Genomic DNA, 16,940 nt, shown 5'->3' with positions numbered 1-16,940 from the left:
CCACATGGATGCAGGGGCCCAAGGACTTGGGCCATCTTCTACTGCTTTCCCAGGCCAGAGCAGAGAGCTGGATTGGAAGAGGAGCAGCTGGGACTCGAACCTGAGCCCATATGGGATGCCAGCACTTCAGGCCAGGGTTTTAACCCACTGTACCATAGCGCCAGCCCCTCAACTACTATTCTTTGACTTCAATATTTGTTATGTTTCTTTCCACCTCTAAAAGATAATAATACATCCCAAAGCTGATTTGGTTCTAAATCAATAGCATCCTTATCTCAAAGATGATATCATATAAAAATACAAAATAGTAGCATTGTTTCAGAATCATTCATTTTGATCCCATGCCTGTGAGCTTTGTTCTAGCTATGGGAAGCCCTAAAGTCAAAAGGCCTTGAGTGACATAAACAAAATGGCAGAAGGTGCAGCTCTACACTCCCAAGCCTGTACAAAAATACTTTTCAAAAATTCAAATCCAGGCCGGCGCCGCAGCTTACTTGGCTAATCCTCTGCCTGCGGTGCCAGTACCCTGGGTTCTAGTCCCAGCTGGGGCTCTGGATTTGGTCCCGGTTGCTCCTCTTCCAGTCCAGCTCTCTACTGGGTCCCGGGAAGGCAGTGGAGAATGGCCCAAGCACTAGTGCCCTGCACCCGCATGGAAGACCAGGAAGAAGCACCTGGCTCCTGGCTCCTGGCTCCTGGCTCCTGGCTTCGGATCAGCGCATCGTGGCCGTAGCAGCCATTTGAGGGTGAACCAACGGAAGGAAGACCTTTCTCTCTGTCTCTCTCTCACTGTCTAACTCTGCCTGTAAAAAACTAAACAAAAAAAAAATTTCATTTAAAAAAAATTCAAATCCAACCAGAACTGTCAGAACACAAAGGTATACAACAGAGTGAAACAGGCAATGCAAGCATGGCAGGAGAGCTCTGTGGCAGGCTTACTTGCCCTTACCACATCCCTCCCCCTGCTCAACAAGCAACCTTGAAAACAGTGTTCAAAGTGCGGAACTCTGGGCCTTGTTCCCAAAGAGAACAGAGCAGGCTTACTTGCAGATCATTTTGTTTGTTCTAACTTTGGGCTACCCAAAATACGGGCAGAAGTCACTTGCTTCTGTTTAATGTAACTGAGAACCCATGAGAATAGAAAAGCAGCAAGTGTTGCTACAAGGTGATGTCGGATGATGATGAAACACCTACAGTCAACTGAGGCCAAAAAAACCCACAAAACTATTGTAAAGACATAAAACAGACCACTTAAAGCCATGGAAGAAAGCCAGAAAGTGGTATCCTTGGGAAATCAGGCACTCAAAAATGCTTATGCAAATTGGGGAATTAAGAAAACCATACGACAGTCTGGGACAAGACGCGTGTTGAAAAAAGACCTGAGACAGGGGCCAGTGTTGTGGTTAAGTCATGGCATGGGACGTTAGCATTCCATATTAAAGCAGCGGTTCAGGTTCCAGCTGCTCTGTTTTCGATCCAGCTCCCTGCTAATGCATCTGGGAAAGCAGTGGATAATCTCCAAGGGCTTGGACCTCTGCTACACACGTGGAAGACCCAGATGGAGTTCTTAGTTTCTAGCTTTAGACTGGCCCAGAGCCGGTGCCGACACACCGGGTTCTAGTCCCGGTCGGGGCGCCGGATTCTGTCCCGGTTGCCCCTCTTCCAGGCCAGCTCTCTGCTGTGGCCAGGGAGTGCGGTGGAGGATGGCCCAAGTGCTTGGGCCCTGCACCCCAGGGGAGACCAGGAGAAGATCCTGGCTTTGGATCAGCACGGTGCGCCGGCCGCAGCGCGCCAGCCGTGGCGACCATTGGAGGGTGAACCAACGGGAAAAGGAAGACCTTTCTCTCTGTCTCTCTCTCTCACTGTACACTCTGCCTGTCAAAAAAAAAAAAAAAGACTGGCCCAGTCCTGGCTGTTGTGGCCCTTGGCAGCTGGGGGGTGGTGATGGTAAACCAGTGAATGGTTCTCTCTCCCCTCTCTGTCACCCTACCTTCCAAATAATAAATAAACCTTAAAAATAAAAAAGACCTGAGAAGACCCTTAATTTTTACCACTAGACAATCTATAAGCACAGAGCAAGCAGGAAGTGAAACCTGAGGCAGAATTTTAAATGGCCCAGAGAAGTGTTAAATGTTAAAGGAATATTATGACAGAGCCAATTTTGTATAGACTAGAAAAAGAACAAAAGTGAAGACTTCAGCAATAAGAACAGCCAACCCTGAGCAAGAAGAATCTCAATATGCAAATATTCCATTTTCCTCAATAACAACAAAACCACAAAGCATACAAAGAAACAATATAGTATAGCCCATTCAGAGGAAAGAAATGAATTGACAGAAAACAGCTACAAGGAAGCTTAGACAATGGACTTATCAGGCAAAGAATTTCAATGAACTTTGCTGGTTTTTTTTTTTTTTTTTTTTTTTTTTTTTTACAGGCAGAGTGGATAGTGAGAGAGACAGAGAGAAAGGTCTTCCTTTGCCACTGGTTCACCCTCCAATGGCCGCCGCGGCCAGTGCGCTGCGGCCGGCGCACCGTGCTGATCCGATGGCAGGAGCCAGGTGCTTCTCCTGGTCTCCCATGGGGTGCAGGGCCCAAGCACCTGGGCCATCCTCCACTGTACTCCCTGGCCACAGCAGAGAGCTGGCCTGGAAGAGGGGCAACCGGGACAGAATCCGGCGCCCCAACCGGGACTAGAATCTGGTGTGCCGGCGCCGCTAGGCGGAGGATTAGCCTAGTGATCCGCGGCACTGGCCCGTTTTGTTTTTTTTTTTGTTTTGTTTTGTTTTTTTTTTTTTGACAGAGTTAGAGAGAGAGACAGAGAGAAAGGTCTTCCTTCCATTGGTTCAGTTCCCAAATGGCCGCTATGGCTGGCGCACTGTGCCGATCCAAAGCCAGGAGCCAGGTGCTACCTCCTGGTCTCCCATGCAGGTGCAGAGCCCAAGCACTTGGGCCATCCTCCACTGCCTTCCCGGGCCACAGCAGGAGGATTAGCTTAGTGCCTCAATGAACTGCCTTAACTAAGCTCAAAGAGCTAAAGGAAACCACGGACAAAGAATTAAAGGACATCAGGAAAACAATGTATGAACAAAAGCAGACTATAAATAGAGAGAGAGAAATTATAAAAAGGAAAAAGAAAGTTAGCGTTTCCTATGTACAGAAATTCTGTTTAGGGTGTTAAGTTTTGGGAATAATGCTGATGATTATCAATATAATTAATGTCCCTTAATTGTATATTGAAATAATTAAAAAGGCAAACTTCTATTTTACTTTTACAAGAAAAATTGCTTTCAGTACTGAGATTTTACATTTTGATTCTTAGACTAACCGTATAACTGAATTCCTCAAACTGCCATACCCATTAATGTTACAGCATTTCTTGATTCAATTTTGGAAGACAAATCAGAAATAACTTTTAAAAAATATTTATTTATTTTGAAAGGCAGAGTTACAGAGACAGAGATCTTCCATCTGCTGGTTCACTTCCCAGATGGCCACAACAGCCAGGACTGGGCCAGGTCAAAGCCAGAAGCTTCATCCAGGTCTCCCACATGGGTGGCAGGGGCCCAAGTAGTTGGGCCATCTGCTGCTGCTTTTCCACCAGGGCCATCAGCAGGGAGTTGGATCATAAGTACAGCCAGGACTCCAAATGGAGCCTATAAGGGATGCTGGTGTCACAGGCGGCAGCTTTACCCACTGTGCCACAACATCAGCCCCCAGAAATAAATTTTAACACATGGTTTATGTGGTTCCTATGCTAGACTCTGTGCATGCTCCCTCCCACATTTCCTCACTCGAAGGTTCTGGTAAATGCAATGAAAACAGAAAGGTGAATATCTACCACCTAAATATCTTCAATTACTGGTAAAATACACTAGAAGTGACGAAAGTAAATATTCCTTCCTTTTCCTCAATACTAGACATAGTATTATGAGATGAACTTGAAAATGAGCCAAGTTCCTTGTCATCTGACCTGGGGTCAAAGGGCTGTACCATGTAATTATGGTATAATTACCATCTGCTCCACGTGGCACATTTTCCTCCCGTACCCTCAGGCTGCAGCCTCTGCCTTCAGAGGGAGCAAGGCAGGGCTGTGGTTAAGATCTTGTTTAGACTGGAATCAAGCAACACTATTGACCCAAGTAAGCGACCTGACGCTCAACCTACCTCCTCATAAACTAATGGCAAAGGATTAAACGAGGTAACATACAAAGTGCACACACAATTCAGCAGGAACCAAAAGCGGCAGCACTGGTCTCCTGACCAAGTGTTGGATGATTCCGATGTCAATCCAAGGATGGAAAGACAAAATTAGCTGCTGGACTTTCTTTTAGGTGGCATCATAAAAATTGCTATTAATACTTCAGGACCATTTTGAGAGACTCAGGTAAGGCTGAAAGACCTCACCCTTTACTACTTCATTATCAATGGTTTAAAAGCTTCAGTAGGAATGTGCTGTCATAGGAGACTCTGAGGGACAGCAACGTATAACCCCTCAGGAGAATATTCTTATTTTCCTCTCGGATAGATGCCACAAAGGGCTCTCTTCTTGAGTGCAGGGAGCAAGCACTATTTATAGCTTGTTTGCTTTCTTGGGCCCTTAAAGAAGCAGAGCTTTAATTGCTCATGAAAAATTCTAATAAACCACACTAAACCACACTGACTCGATCTATGAGCCTCCAACCAGAGTATCTTGAACCCAAAAATCATCATTTATTTTTTCCTTTTGAATAAAAGGCTCATTAAGTCTGACAGACACACAAGTCTGAGTACCCTAAACTGAATATTTAAATTTTACAGATACACAGTGGCTCTAAAAGAGCATTTCAAAAATGAACTTTATAAAACTCACAGAAAATTGAACAAATGCATATCAATGACAGCTCCCACATACTGGTGATGCCAGTGTCTCTCCATCCCTGGGCCTTAGGCTGTAACAGCAGCTAACTCCATGGGCAGTTAGACCCTTTCAGTCACAGTATTTACAGCTGTCCCTCAAATATCACCGCTTTCTGGAGTTTGCGCCATGCTGTTTTCATTACATATTCCAGGCACAATTAGCACACATAAATATTGTTGGGATCTAAACTCTAAATTATGCAGAACATACCAATTAGCACCACCATTTGGATTCCTCAATTTTCCTCGTAGAAGCTTGATTAGACATTTTACACTTTAACATATTTTATTTATTTATTTATTTATTTTTGACAGGCAGAGTTAGACAGTGAGAGAGAGAGAGACAGAGAGAAAGGTCTTCCTTTTCCGTTGGTTCCAGGGCCCAAGGACCTGGGCCATCCTCCACTGCACTCCTGGGCCAAAGCAGAGAGCTGGACTGCTTTGGCCCTGTACCCGCATGGGAGACCAGGAGGAAGAACTTGGCTCCTGGCTTTGGATCAGCGCAGCACGCCGGCCATAGCGGCCACTTGGGGGGTGAACCAACGGAAAAGGAAGACCTTTCTCTCTCTCTCTCTCTCTCTCTCACTGCCTAACTCTGCCTGTCAAAAAAAAAAAGTACCCTCATACACATGTACAAATACAAAGGAAAGTATTTAAATTAAAAAACAAGTACTTAAAAATAGTATCTATTTGTGGAAGAAGGGGGAAACCTAATATTCAAAGGAAACCAAATGGTGGAATTTTCCTTAAAATGGTCCCTTTCACTCCTCACATCCCCACTGATTTTCTATAATTTTCTAAAAGTCACTGACATCAGAGATGTTCTTTGGGTTAATGGAATCACATGAGAAAGGAAGATTAAAGAAACCAGGAACTAACTTTTATATGACAATAAGTTAAAGCACAAAAAAACACATTTAGTGGTATTTTTTAAACAAAGTTTATAGAAAATTATGTTATATCAAATCCCATATACTATGTATCTTTATTTCTTATTTAAATATTCATTTATTCATTTGAAAATTAGAGTTACAGAGACAGGGAGAGACAGAGATCTTCCAAACCTACCACCACTATCCCCTTCTTTTGTCCCTTATAGCAATTTTACTAATAAAATTCACATAACACTTACTTAAAGCATACATTTAATTCAATGGCTTTAGTATATTCAGTGTTGTGTAACCATCACCAAATCAATTTTTTAAATGTTTATTTATTTTTTATTTATTTGAAAGGCAGAGCAAGAGCAAGAGATCCTCCATCTGCTGGGTCAGTCCCCTAAAACCCATAATGGCCTTGGCTGGGGCCAGGTCAAAGCTGGGATCTCAATTCAGGTCCCCCATGTGGACGGCAGGGACACGACCTGCTGCTTTCCAGAGTGTACACTAGAAGAAAGCTGGAACCTGTGAAACCCAGGCACACTGACAGGAGATGTGGGCATTCTAAGCAGCATCTTAACTGCAATACTGAATGCCTCCCCAAATATATCTTTCATTTACATTTTTCCACAAACTTTTTAAAATGCCTTTGTTTGTGTTCTTTCACATAGCATAATGTTTTCAGGGTTCATCTATGTTGTGGCATGTATTAGTACCTCATTCACTTTTATTATCAAATAATATACGATATATGAAATAGATTATATATATATATATTCACACACATACATCTGATCTTGAGTGGCTATAATTTTCCAATGCACACTTGTGTGCCTGTCAAATTAAAAAGGCAGATATATAATAAAGTTTTTAAAAACTAAAAAAAGAAATCATTTTAATCAATATTTGACCCAATTAGTGATACTTAGGGACTATTATTTTAAACAATGAAGGTAAGATATCCACTCTTTACAGAGACCATGACCCAGCAAAAAGTCGGAGCAAAAAGAACAAAAGAAGACTTTTTAAAAAGCAATCTAAGGGGCCGGCACTGTGGCACTGCAGGTGGGGCCTCTGCCTGCAATGCCAGCATCCCATATGGACTCTGCTTCACGTTACATCTGCTCCACTCTGGTCCAGCTCTCTGCTTTGGTCTGGGAAAGCAGTGGAGGATGATCCACTCACATGGGAAACCCAGAGGAGGCTCTTGGCTCCTGGCTTCTGTTGCAGCCACAATTGGGGGTTTGGGGGTGAGCCAGAGGATGGAAGACCTTTCTTTCTCTCTGCCTTTGCCTTTCTGTGATTCTTCCTTTCATATAGATAAATAAGTTTAAAAAATGTAAGGGGCTGATGCTGTGGCGCAGCAGGTTAAAGCCCTAGCCTGCATTGCCAGCATCCCTCATGGGTGCTAGTTTAAATTCCGGCTGCTCCACTTCTGATCCAGCTCTCTGATATGGCCTGGGAAAGCAGTAGAAGATGGGAGACCTGGAAGGAGCTCCTGGCTCCTAGCTTCAGATCAGCTCAGCTCTGGTCACTGCGGTCATTTGGGGATTGAACCAGTGGATGGAAAAATCTCTTTCTCTCTCTCTGGCTCTATCTCTCTCTGTAACTCTTTCAAATAAACAGAATAAATCTTGAAAAATAAAAAATAATTTAATGTTATAGAACTTGACTTTAAGAGTAAGAAATGAAAAGAAGCCATTAAACTTAAGCATCCTACCTAACCGAATGCTTCTGTTTAGTCTCCATTAAGCTGAGGCATTTGAAATCAGTAACAAATTATTCTTAAGTACTCTGAAATACAGTCTGTAAATTATTCCTTTTTATTATTATTATTATTATTATTTTTGACAGGCAGAGTGGATAGTGAGAGAGAGAGAGAGAAAGGTCTTCCTTTGCTGTTGGTTCACCCTCCAATGGCCGCCGTGGCCGGCGCGCTGCGGCCGGCGCACTGCACTGATCCGAAGGCAGGAGCCAGGTGCTTATCCTGGTCTCCCATGGGGTGCAGGGCCCAAGCACTTGGGCCATCCTCCACTGCACTCCTGGGCCACAGCAGAGAGCTGGCCTGGAAGAGGGGCAACCGGGAAAGAATCCGGCGCCCCGACTGGGACTAGAACCCGGTGTGCCGGCGCCGCTAGGTGGAGGATTAGCCTATTGAGCTGCAGCGTCAGCCCCTTTGTTTTATTTTTTAAAAGATCTATTTATTTATTTGAAAGTCAGAGTGACACACACACACAAAGAGATCTTCCATTTGTTGATTTACTACCCCAAAAGCCTGCAATAGCATGGGCTGTGCTAGGCCAAAGCTGGGAGCCAGGAATTCCATATGGGTCTTCCACACAGGTGGCAGGGGCCCAAGCTCTTAGGCTATATTCCATTGCCTTCCCAGGCATTTTAGCAGTAAGTTATATCAGAAGCAGAGCATCTGGGACTCAAACTGGCACTCCAATATGAGATGCTGGTGGTGGGCAGCTTAACAGCTGCACCACAATGCAAACCCTAAGGGATAGTAATTCTACACATCTCTTCTTACTGGATATTATAAATCACCTGAAGTTATGTAACCACCCCTAGGGAAACTGGAATAAGGCTTGGAAGGGAAAAGTAAAAGAACTCATAATATTAAAGCCAAGACTGATCCTCAGATATGTACAAGACATTTGCTTTAAAAATTGTTAACAAGGTTGGATTAGAGGGGCAAGATCTATTTGCCTAAGGATAATTACAGAATAAATCAATTTATATTCATATACAAAGGCATTCAAAAAGCTCATGGATATGGAATTGAAGTTTATTTGCATGCAAAAGCATTTTCATAAACTTTTTTTAACAACTTATTTATTTGAAAGGCAGAGAGAGAGAGAGAGAAAGAGAGGGAGGGAGGGAGAGGGGAATCTTCCATGCACTGGTTCACTTCTCAAATGGTTTCACCAGCCAGGGCTGGGCCAGGCTGGAGACAAGAGCTTCTGAGGGGTCTCCCATGTGGGTGACAGGGGCTCAACACTTGAGTCATTTTTTGTTGTATTCCCAGGCACAATAACAGGGAGCTAGATCAGAAGTGGAACAGCCAGGACTTGAACCAGTGTCTGTATGGGATGCCAGTATTGAAGGTGGTAGCTTAACCCACTGTACCACATCAGTCTCAACCATGAACTTTTGAATGACCCCCCTATATGCACAGATTTCAAAAGATTTTTCACTTAAATAAATTTACCTTATAATCTCATTTTCTGTGAACTTTTTGAATGCCCTAATCCATCATCTGTTTACCTTAGATCTTTAACAAACATACTTTCATATCCTTTGTCAAAGGCTATTTTATTTTTAAGTCTATTAGGGAAAAGACAAAGGGGTATGAAAAGCAAAATTATAACATGGTACTACAAAGTTATCAGATTACATTACTGAATAAAATAAGGATAGATTTGTAGAAAATGCAAAGTTTGATATATCCTACACCAAAGAGAAGAAACAAACAAATACAAAGCAGGGTATAGACAGGCTGACTGTATTTCTAATCAAAGATGCAGAAAAGAGCAGAGTAAGAGAGGAGACATTCCACTTCATTGACTATAGTCCTAAATAAAGATTGCTAGCATGGGTAAACTGGTGATATGCTATGGAATTCCAGTCTAGGCCATACCAGAACCATTTAATCCCACATGTTTCTGATCAAAAAATAACCAGATGCTGCCTTTTTGCAAGGCAGCCCTGAAACTTGGGCAAAAAAATCCACAGCTATAAATTCTGAATGCAAAACTATACCAAATGAGAAATGCTATGAATAACTGGGTAACAAAACAGATATAATTAAAATCAATGCCTTACTCAACATTGCTACAATAATTATAAGAAGTCTCATAAGCACATAAACTCATGGATTAGAAATCAAAGCAACAATGATGACAAAAGTAAAATTTTAAGGCTGATATTGCCACAAAAATGGCCTAATTTATAAAGGAAGGAGACTATACATATGTAAAGTATGTAGTATGAAAACACGTACAATTTCGGCAGTTGATTATAGTAAAAGATGGAACAGTCATAAGGAAGTAGTTAAGTAAATTATGGCACACCCATACAATGGAACTCTGTGGAGACATAGCACATGCAGGAATACCACACACAGCTGGATCCACACGTGCTACTGTAGACCTAGCATCAGAATACATTAGGAGAAGAACAGCAAGGGCTAGCACACTATACACAGGAAGGTGATTAATTTTTAATCAACTGAAGAGTAGTATAAATAATAATTTAAAAATACCTTGTGGTATCTTCTTGACAGTGCCTCTTTTACTTCTTGAAATTCTTTTCCCAGTTGTTTTTTTGTCCTTTCCAAAGAAGGTCTGTCCATCTTTGGGGACTTCACAAGGAGTGTTTTCCAAGTTCTCACCTGCAGCTGCCTCACAGGTGGGTATAGCACTTTCATTATTGTTGAGACTGTCCTGCTGAGACACTTCAGGTTTTCCCATTGCGCTGTCACTGCAGGTCAGGTGCTCCTGCCCACCCCCATCAAGCTGATTTTCATTTTCATCTGACACAGGAGCCAAGCATGTTACTGTCCTTTCCACGCTGTCACCAGGCAGACACCCATCTTTTGGTTCTATCTGCAGATTATATGTAGGGGTATCACTGTTATCCATTAGAGCATCCTTTGTTGAACCGTTTAAAGTTTCATTAAAGTCCTTCCATGTCTACAATGACTGAAGGAGAACAAACTACTTCATTTTCTAACCTCTGTCGATTCTCAGTGATCTCTGATTTTCCTCTTCCCTTGGTTGTTTCCCTGCAACTGGGAAAGAGAAGGAGAAGACTGAAGTTCATTCCTACACTTCTTTCTCCACGTGCAACCCCACCCAACCCAACCCAGTACTCACTGAACACGCTGGTTTCCAACCCTGGCTGCTCGTGAGAATTACCTGGGAGCTGCCCGCATTCCAGCTAGACCCACTGAATCAGAATCTCTGAGGACAGAGTCCAGGCGCTGACAGAACTGTTTAAGTTCTCCAGGTGATTCTAATGTACATCAGGTTGAGACTGTCATCTTAATGAAAGAAAGCACTGCTTGAATAGGTTATTTGCTAAAATCAAGCACTCAAGTTATGCCTTACCAAAGAAGTGAAAGCTACTAATGTACGTCCTTCTCAGGATAAATAGCAGCATTATTTACAAATAAAAGCAATGGAGCTGGCGCTGCGGCTCACTAGGCTAATCCTCCGTCTTGCGGCGCTGGCACACTGGGTTCTAGTCCCGCTCGGGGCACCGGATTCTGTCCTGGTTGCCCCTCTTCCAGGCCAGCTCTCTGCTGTGGCCAGGGAGTGCAGTGGAGGATGGCCCAAGTGCTTGGGCCCTGCACCCCATGGGAGACCAGGAGAAGCACCTGGCTCCTGGCTTCGGATCAGCGCGGTGCGCCGGCCACAGCGGCCATTGGAGAGTGAACCAATGGCAAAGGAAGACCTTTCTCTCTGTCTCTCTCTCTCACTGACCACTCTGCCTGCCAAAAAAAAAAAAAAAAGGCAATGGAAGGTAAAGTATTTTTAAAAATAAATTTCAAAAAGGTAGGAGGGTCGGCTGGCGCCGTGGCTCACTAGGCTATCCTCCGCCTTGCGGCGCCGGCACACCGGGTTCTAGTCCCGGTTGGGGCGCCGGATTCTGTCCCGGTTGCCCCTCTTCCAGGCCAGCTCTCTGCTGTGGCCAGGGAGTGCAGTGGAGGATGGCCCAGGTGCTTGGGCCCTGCACCCGCATGGGAGACCAGGATAGGTACCTGGCTCCTGCCATCGGATCAACACGGTGCACCGGCCGCAGTGCGCTGGCCACGGCGGCCATTGGAGGGTGAACCAACAGCAAAGGAAGACCTTTCTCTCTGTCTCTCTCTCTCACTGTCCACTCTGCCTGTCAAAAAAAAAAAAAAAGGTATGAGGGTCAAACTTTAAGTAACATATATTTATACAATACTCTAATCTTATCTTTCACTTCCTAAAAACAAGCCCTGGAAAGAACTTAGGATTGTCAGCAAAATCCTTTTAAGCACTCAGAGAAAAAAGGGAAGACTATAATTACTTTTAGGCTATTAAGTGGAGAGTTGGAAAACTCTAATCTGCTCCAAAGATTTTATTAGTATTTAAATATGTGTAACAGACTACAAGCCCTCTATTTTTTATCTCCTCTTATCACCCAAAAGTATTTTATATTTTTTTCTTAAAGCTTTATTTATTTATTTAAAAGGCAGAGGTAGAGAGAGAGACAGACAGGTATCTTCCATCCGCTGGTTCACTCCCCAAATGGCCGCAACAGCCTGAGCTGAGCTGATCCTGAAACCAAGAGCCAGGAGCTTCTTCCCTATCTCCCACATGGGTGCAGGGGTCCAAGAACTTGGGCCTTCTTCCTACTGCTTTCCCTGGCCATAGCAGAGAGCTAGATGGGAAGTGGAGCAGCCAGGACTTGAACTGGTGCTCATGTGGGATGACGGCACTGCAGGCGGCAGCTTTACCCACTGTGCCACAGCGTCAGCCCCTATATTTATACATTTTAATGTATGTCTTTATATTTTTCAAAATTTAAATATATATGCATATATTTAAAATGATGCCAGTCATATTTTGACATTTTTATGGTGATCAAGCATTATTTTAGGTCTGAATCAAATATTCCAGTAATTCTGAAATACAAAACAATTTTTTTTAATAAAAAAAAAAGGAATAAAAATGGGGTGAGGGTTGTGGTGCGGCAGGTTAAGCTGCTACCTGTTATGCCAGCATCCTATATGGACAATGGTTTGTGTCTGGGTTGCTCCACTTCCCATCCAGCTCCCTGCTAATGCACCTGGGAAAGTAGCGGAGCAAGGCCCAAGTGCTTCGGCCCCTACCGTACATGCAGGAGAACAGGATGGGGTTCTTGGCTCCTGGCCTGGTCCTGGCCCGGCCGGTCAATGCAATCATTTGAGGAATAAACCAACAGATAGAAGTGTTCTTTCTTCCTCTCTATGTAACTCTGCCATGCAAATAAATAAATCTTATTAAAAAAGAAAGAAACCTCAGTGATAGACTTTAAAAATTCTCAAATTAATAGGTAGAATAGGGGCCAGTGCTGTGGCATAGGGAGTTAAGCGCCAGCATCCTATATGGGCACCAGTTTGAGTCCTGGCTGCTCCACCTCCAATTCACCTCCTTGCTAATGGCCTGGGAAATCATCAGAGGATGGCCCAAGTCCTTGGGCCCCGGCACTTATGTGGGAGACCTGGAAGAAGCTCCCGGCTCCTGACTTCGGCCTGGCCCAGCCCCAGTTGTTGCAGCCATTTGGGGAGTGAACCAGCAGATGAAAATCTCTTGGTATATTAAATTCTGCCTTTCAAATAAATAAATCTTTTAAAAAAATAAGAAAAAAAGAGAAAAAATTAGACACATGGGTTCTGCTTTGTAACCCTGTCTCTACTCTGAGGTAAAAAATCTACTACACAATATTTTACTTCTGTCTGTATTCCTAACACATTTCAATTAGAATACCTTAATATAAGCAATAAGATAAACTTCATGGGATTTCTAATCAGTATATTTCTACTTATTTTGTAAAGTTATAAATAAAATGCTATTTTTATCTCTTTTTCTTCCTCTTTCCTCTCCCCCAATGCTATACCAACAACATTTTAATTTCCGTTACACCTATATCTCACTGCATGAAAGCACTTGGCAAAAGATAATCACCGAGAGAAAGAGGCCCAGTTAATACAGTTTGAAATATGTGCTAACTTTGGTTTGGGAGCGAGGGAGTTATCAAAACAGTTAAGATTGCATTCCACATTATTTGCTCTATCTGAACAGTACCGCTATTCTCTAAGAGTCTCCATGCATACACCATTCTCATAAAAGAAACAAGGACACAGTACAATCACTGCTACAGGACTAACTCTGGCCTATTTTGCCTTTTAAAAGAATGATAGTGAGTGCTAACCAAGTTTATGGCAAGATGGCATTTAAAACACATGCACAGTATAAAGTCATTTGACACAGCAACTCTTCAGCTGAAGAATTTCAAGTGAACATATTCAAGGAAGGGTTCCCCAAGACATGAAATCCATAAAACTTCGAGGAACAAATTTTAAATAAGCATAAATAATTTAAAATGACAGACTAAGAAATCTACATTTTGACTAAAACAAATGCATAATCTCAATCCTATGAAGGGTTTAACATCATTTTCCCTATGTCTTAATGGATGTCTGATGAAACTAAACATCAGGTATTACTTTTTAAAAACTTAACACAGAAATAGCTACATATAATTTTATTTTACTGAAATGCTTTAAGGAGACTAAGGGTGGTATTTTTCTGTAATTCACACAAATCAAACCTAAATACTATACTTTTTCTTGGTTCTTGAAAGAAGTCAATGTCCTTTTTAAGAATTAAACTTCAACCCCAAATCTAAATTTGAGATTTATACTTTGGTCAAATCAAAATTTAGAGGACTAAGGTATCCTATCAACTCCAAGTTCAAATTTGCGTACTCATATTCAATTCAGTATTGAGGGAGAAAAGCTATACTCATATATTATTCTTTTCCTTAAGGTTACTACACACTTTACATTTATTTTATCACACTTTATTTACTAGATGTCTTCCAATACTACTATCTCATTGCTGAATTTCTATCTTTCTTTGATTAATGCTACCTTTGTTTAGACATATGTATCTATAGGCAATATTTAGTCTATCAACAATCAAAAGTATGCCCCAAAGGAACAATTCTTAAAAACTTTACAACCTATAATGAGAATTTCATTTTTCATTGAGATCCTATACACAGAAAATGTATACATATTTGTAACTAAAACAAAAGCTTCCCAAAACACAGCACAAGTGGTGCACTGTGATATATTCCCCATTCTTTTTTTTTTTTTTTTTTTTCTTGACAGGCAGAGTGGACAGTGAGAGAGAGAGAGATAGGTCTTCCTTTACCATTGGTTCACCCTCCACTGGCCGCTGTGGCCAGTGTGCTGTGGCCGGCGCACCGCGCTGATCCAAAGCCAGGAGCCAGGTGCTTCTCCTGGTCTCCCATGCGGGTGCAGGGCCCAAGCACTTGGGCCATCCTCCACTGCACTCCCGGGCCACAGCAGAGAGCTGGACTGGAAGAGGGCAATCGGAACAGAATCCGGCGCCCTGACTGGGACTAGAACTCGGTGTGCCGGTGCCACAGGCAGAGGATTAGCCTATTGAGCTGCGGCACCGATATTCCCCATTCTATTTAACATTATTTCATTTATTTTTAAGATGCTGGGATGAGTGTTTGGCCTAGAAGTTGAGACCCCAGTTAAGAGCCCATTTGTTCTAACAGAGTACTACCCAGGATGAAGTCCTGATTCCAGGTCCAGCCAGATTCCAGCTTCCAAACAATGCAGACCCTAGGAGGCAGGTGCTGGCTCAAGTAGTTGGGTCCCTACCACCTATGTAGGATTTCTGGATTTAACTCCCAGCTCCTGGCTTCATTCTGGCCCAGTCCCAGACACTGCAGGCGTATGGGGAGTGAATAAGCAGATGAGAGCTCTGTCTGTCTGTATCTCTACTTCTCTGTCCCTTAAACAAACAATAAAAAAACGCTGATCAAGATCCACTGTGGGGCCAGCACCGTGGCTCACTTGGTTAATCCTCCGCCTGCGGCGCCCACATCCCATATAGGCTGCTCCTCTTCCAGTCCAGCTCTCTGCTGTTGTCTGGGAAGGCAGTGGAGGATGGCCCAAGTACTTCGGCCCCTGCACCCTCATGGGAGACCAGGAGGAAGCACCTGGCTCCTGGCTTCGGATCGGCGCAGCGCTGGCCGTAGTGGCCATTTGGGGGGTGAACCAACGGAAGGAAGACCTTTCTCTCTGTCTATAACCCTACCTGTCAAATAAATTAAAAAAAAGATCCACTGGATTGGGGCAGGTATTGTAACATAGCAAGTAGAGCCGCTGGTTGCCACGCAGACATGCTAAATGTTCACCGGTTCATATACTGGCTGTTCCACTCCATTCAGACCCAGCTTCCCGTTAATGGCCTGGGAAAAGCAGCAGAAAATGGCCCAAGTGCTTGAGGCCCTGCCACCTACGTGGCAGACCCAGATGAAGCTCCAAGCTTCTGACTCTGGCCTGGCTCAGCGCTGGCCACGACAGCCATCTGGGGAGTGAACCAGTGGTTGGAAGATTTGTCTCTCCCTTTCTTTTCCTCTCTCTCTGTAACTCTAACTTTTAAAATAAATAAATCTTTTTTCTTTAAAAAAAAAAAGGATCCACAAGATTGATTTCTTTTCTTTCTTTTTTTTTTTCTTTTTTTTTTTTTTTTGACAGGCAGAGTTAGACAGTGAGAGAGAAAGAGAGAAAGGTCTTCCTTCCACTGTCCACTGGTTCACCCCTTGGCCAAATGGCCGCTATGACGGGTGCGCTGTGTGGATCCGAAGCCAGGAGCCAGGTACTTCCTCCTGGTCTCCCATGCAGGCGCAGGGCCCAATCACTTGGGCCATCCTCCACTGCCTTCCCGGGCCACAGCAGAGAGCTGGACTGGAAGAGGAGCAACCGAAACTAGAACCCGGCGCCCACAGGTGGTGCCGGCGTTGCAGGCAGAGGATTAACCAAGTGAGCCATGGTACCGGCCCCATGAATCCAGTTTTTAAAAAATTATCTTCAGAACTTGGATATGGGAATCATTTCTCCCTTTAAATTTTATGAAATCAAAGCAGAGAACAAACATTCCCAGTTTAATCTGTGTCTAAATTGACATATGCTACATAAGATACACATATTTCAATGATTATTAAAAGAGCAAAGTAAAGAAGTTATTAATAATTTTAAACATGGAAATTAGATATACTGGGCTAAATAAATGATTGTTAAAATTAATTTTATCTTTTAGGAAGCTTTTAATGTTGTTACTAGAAAATAAAATCATAGCTGTGGCTCACATTAGAGTTCTGCTCTCCTGAAACACTGTCTTGATGGTGTAACAGTAATCAAAAACTATTGTTCCTGGTAAATCACTCGATTCTCAATTCTTTCTTGCTAAACAAGTTAAGCTGTAGACACTTCCTGGCTACAGACATAATTACCATAATTCAACAATGTACACATTTCCCAAAGGAAATAGTTACTACATGCTTTAAAAATTAATTTGCAAGCAGTTATTTATTTGCTATTTT

At 43.0% G+C, this 16,940-nt stretch overlaps 1 protein-coding gene across 4 annotated transcripts in view; it reads right to left on the bottom strand.

Moving 5' to 3' along the window:
* Window positions 1-16,940, bottom strand: part of CNST (consortin, connexin sorting protein) — a 91,681-nt gene that overhangs the window by 50,633 nt on the left and 24,108 nt on the right. For 2 of the 4 annotated variants that reach the window (XM_051820807.3, XM_089311680.1), the window contains exon 2: window positions 10,042-10,569. The exons of 1 other annotated variant lie outside the window; for it this stretch is intronic. In XM_051820807.3, the coding sequence (XP_051676767.3) occupies window positions 10,042-10,420 (379 nt within the window). In that variant the 5' untranslated portion in view covers window positions 10,421-10,569. Of the gene's footprint in view, window positions 1-10,041; window positions 10,570-16,940 lie in introns of those variants that run through there. One more of the 4 variants, XM_089311681.1, reaches the window with a different exon arrangement.

This window comes from Oryctolagus cuniculus, chromosome 13 (assembly GCF_051225735.1).
Source record: "Oryctolagus cuniculus isolate XC-2025 breed Fujian yellow rabbit chromosome 13, ASM5122573v1, whole genome shotgun sequence".
NCBI classification, from domain to species: domain Eukaryota; kingdom Metazoa; phylum Chordata; class Mammalia; order Lagomorpha; family Leporidae; genus Oryctolagus; species Oryctolagus cuniculus.
This window is presented reverse-complemented; position numbering and strand designations above follow the sequence as displayed.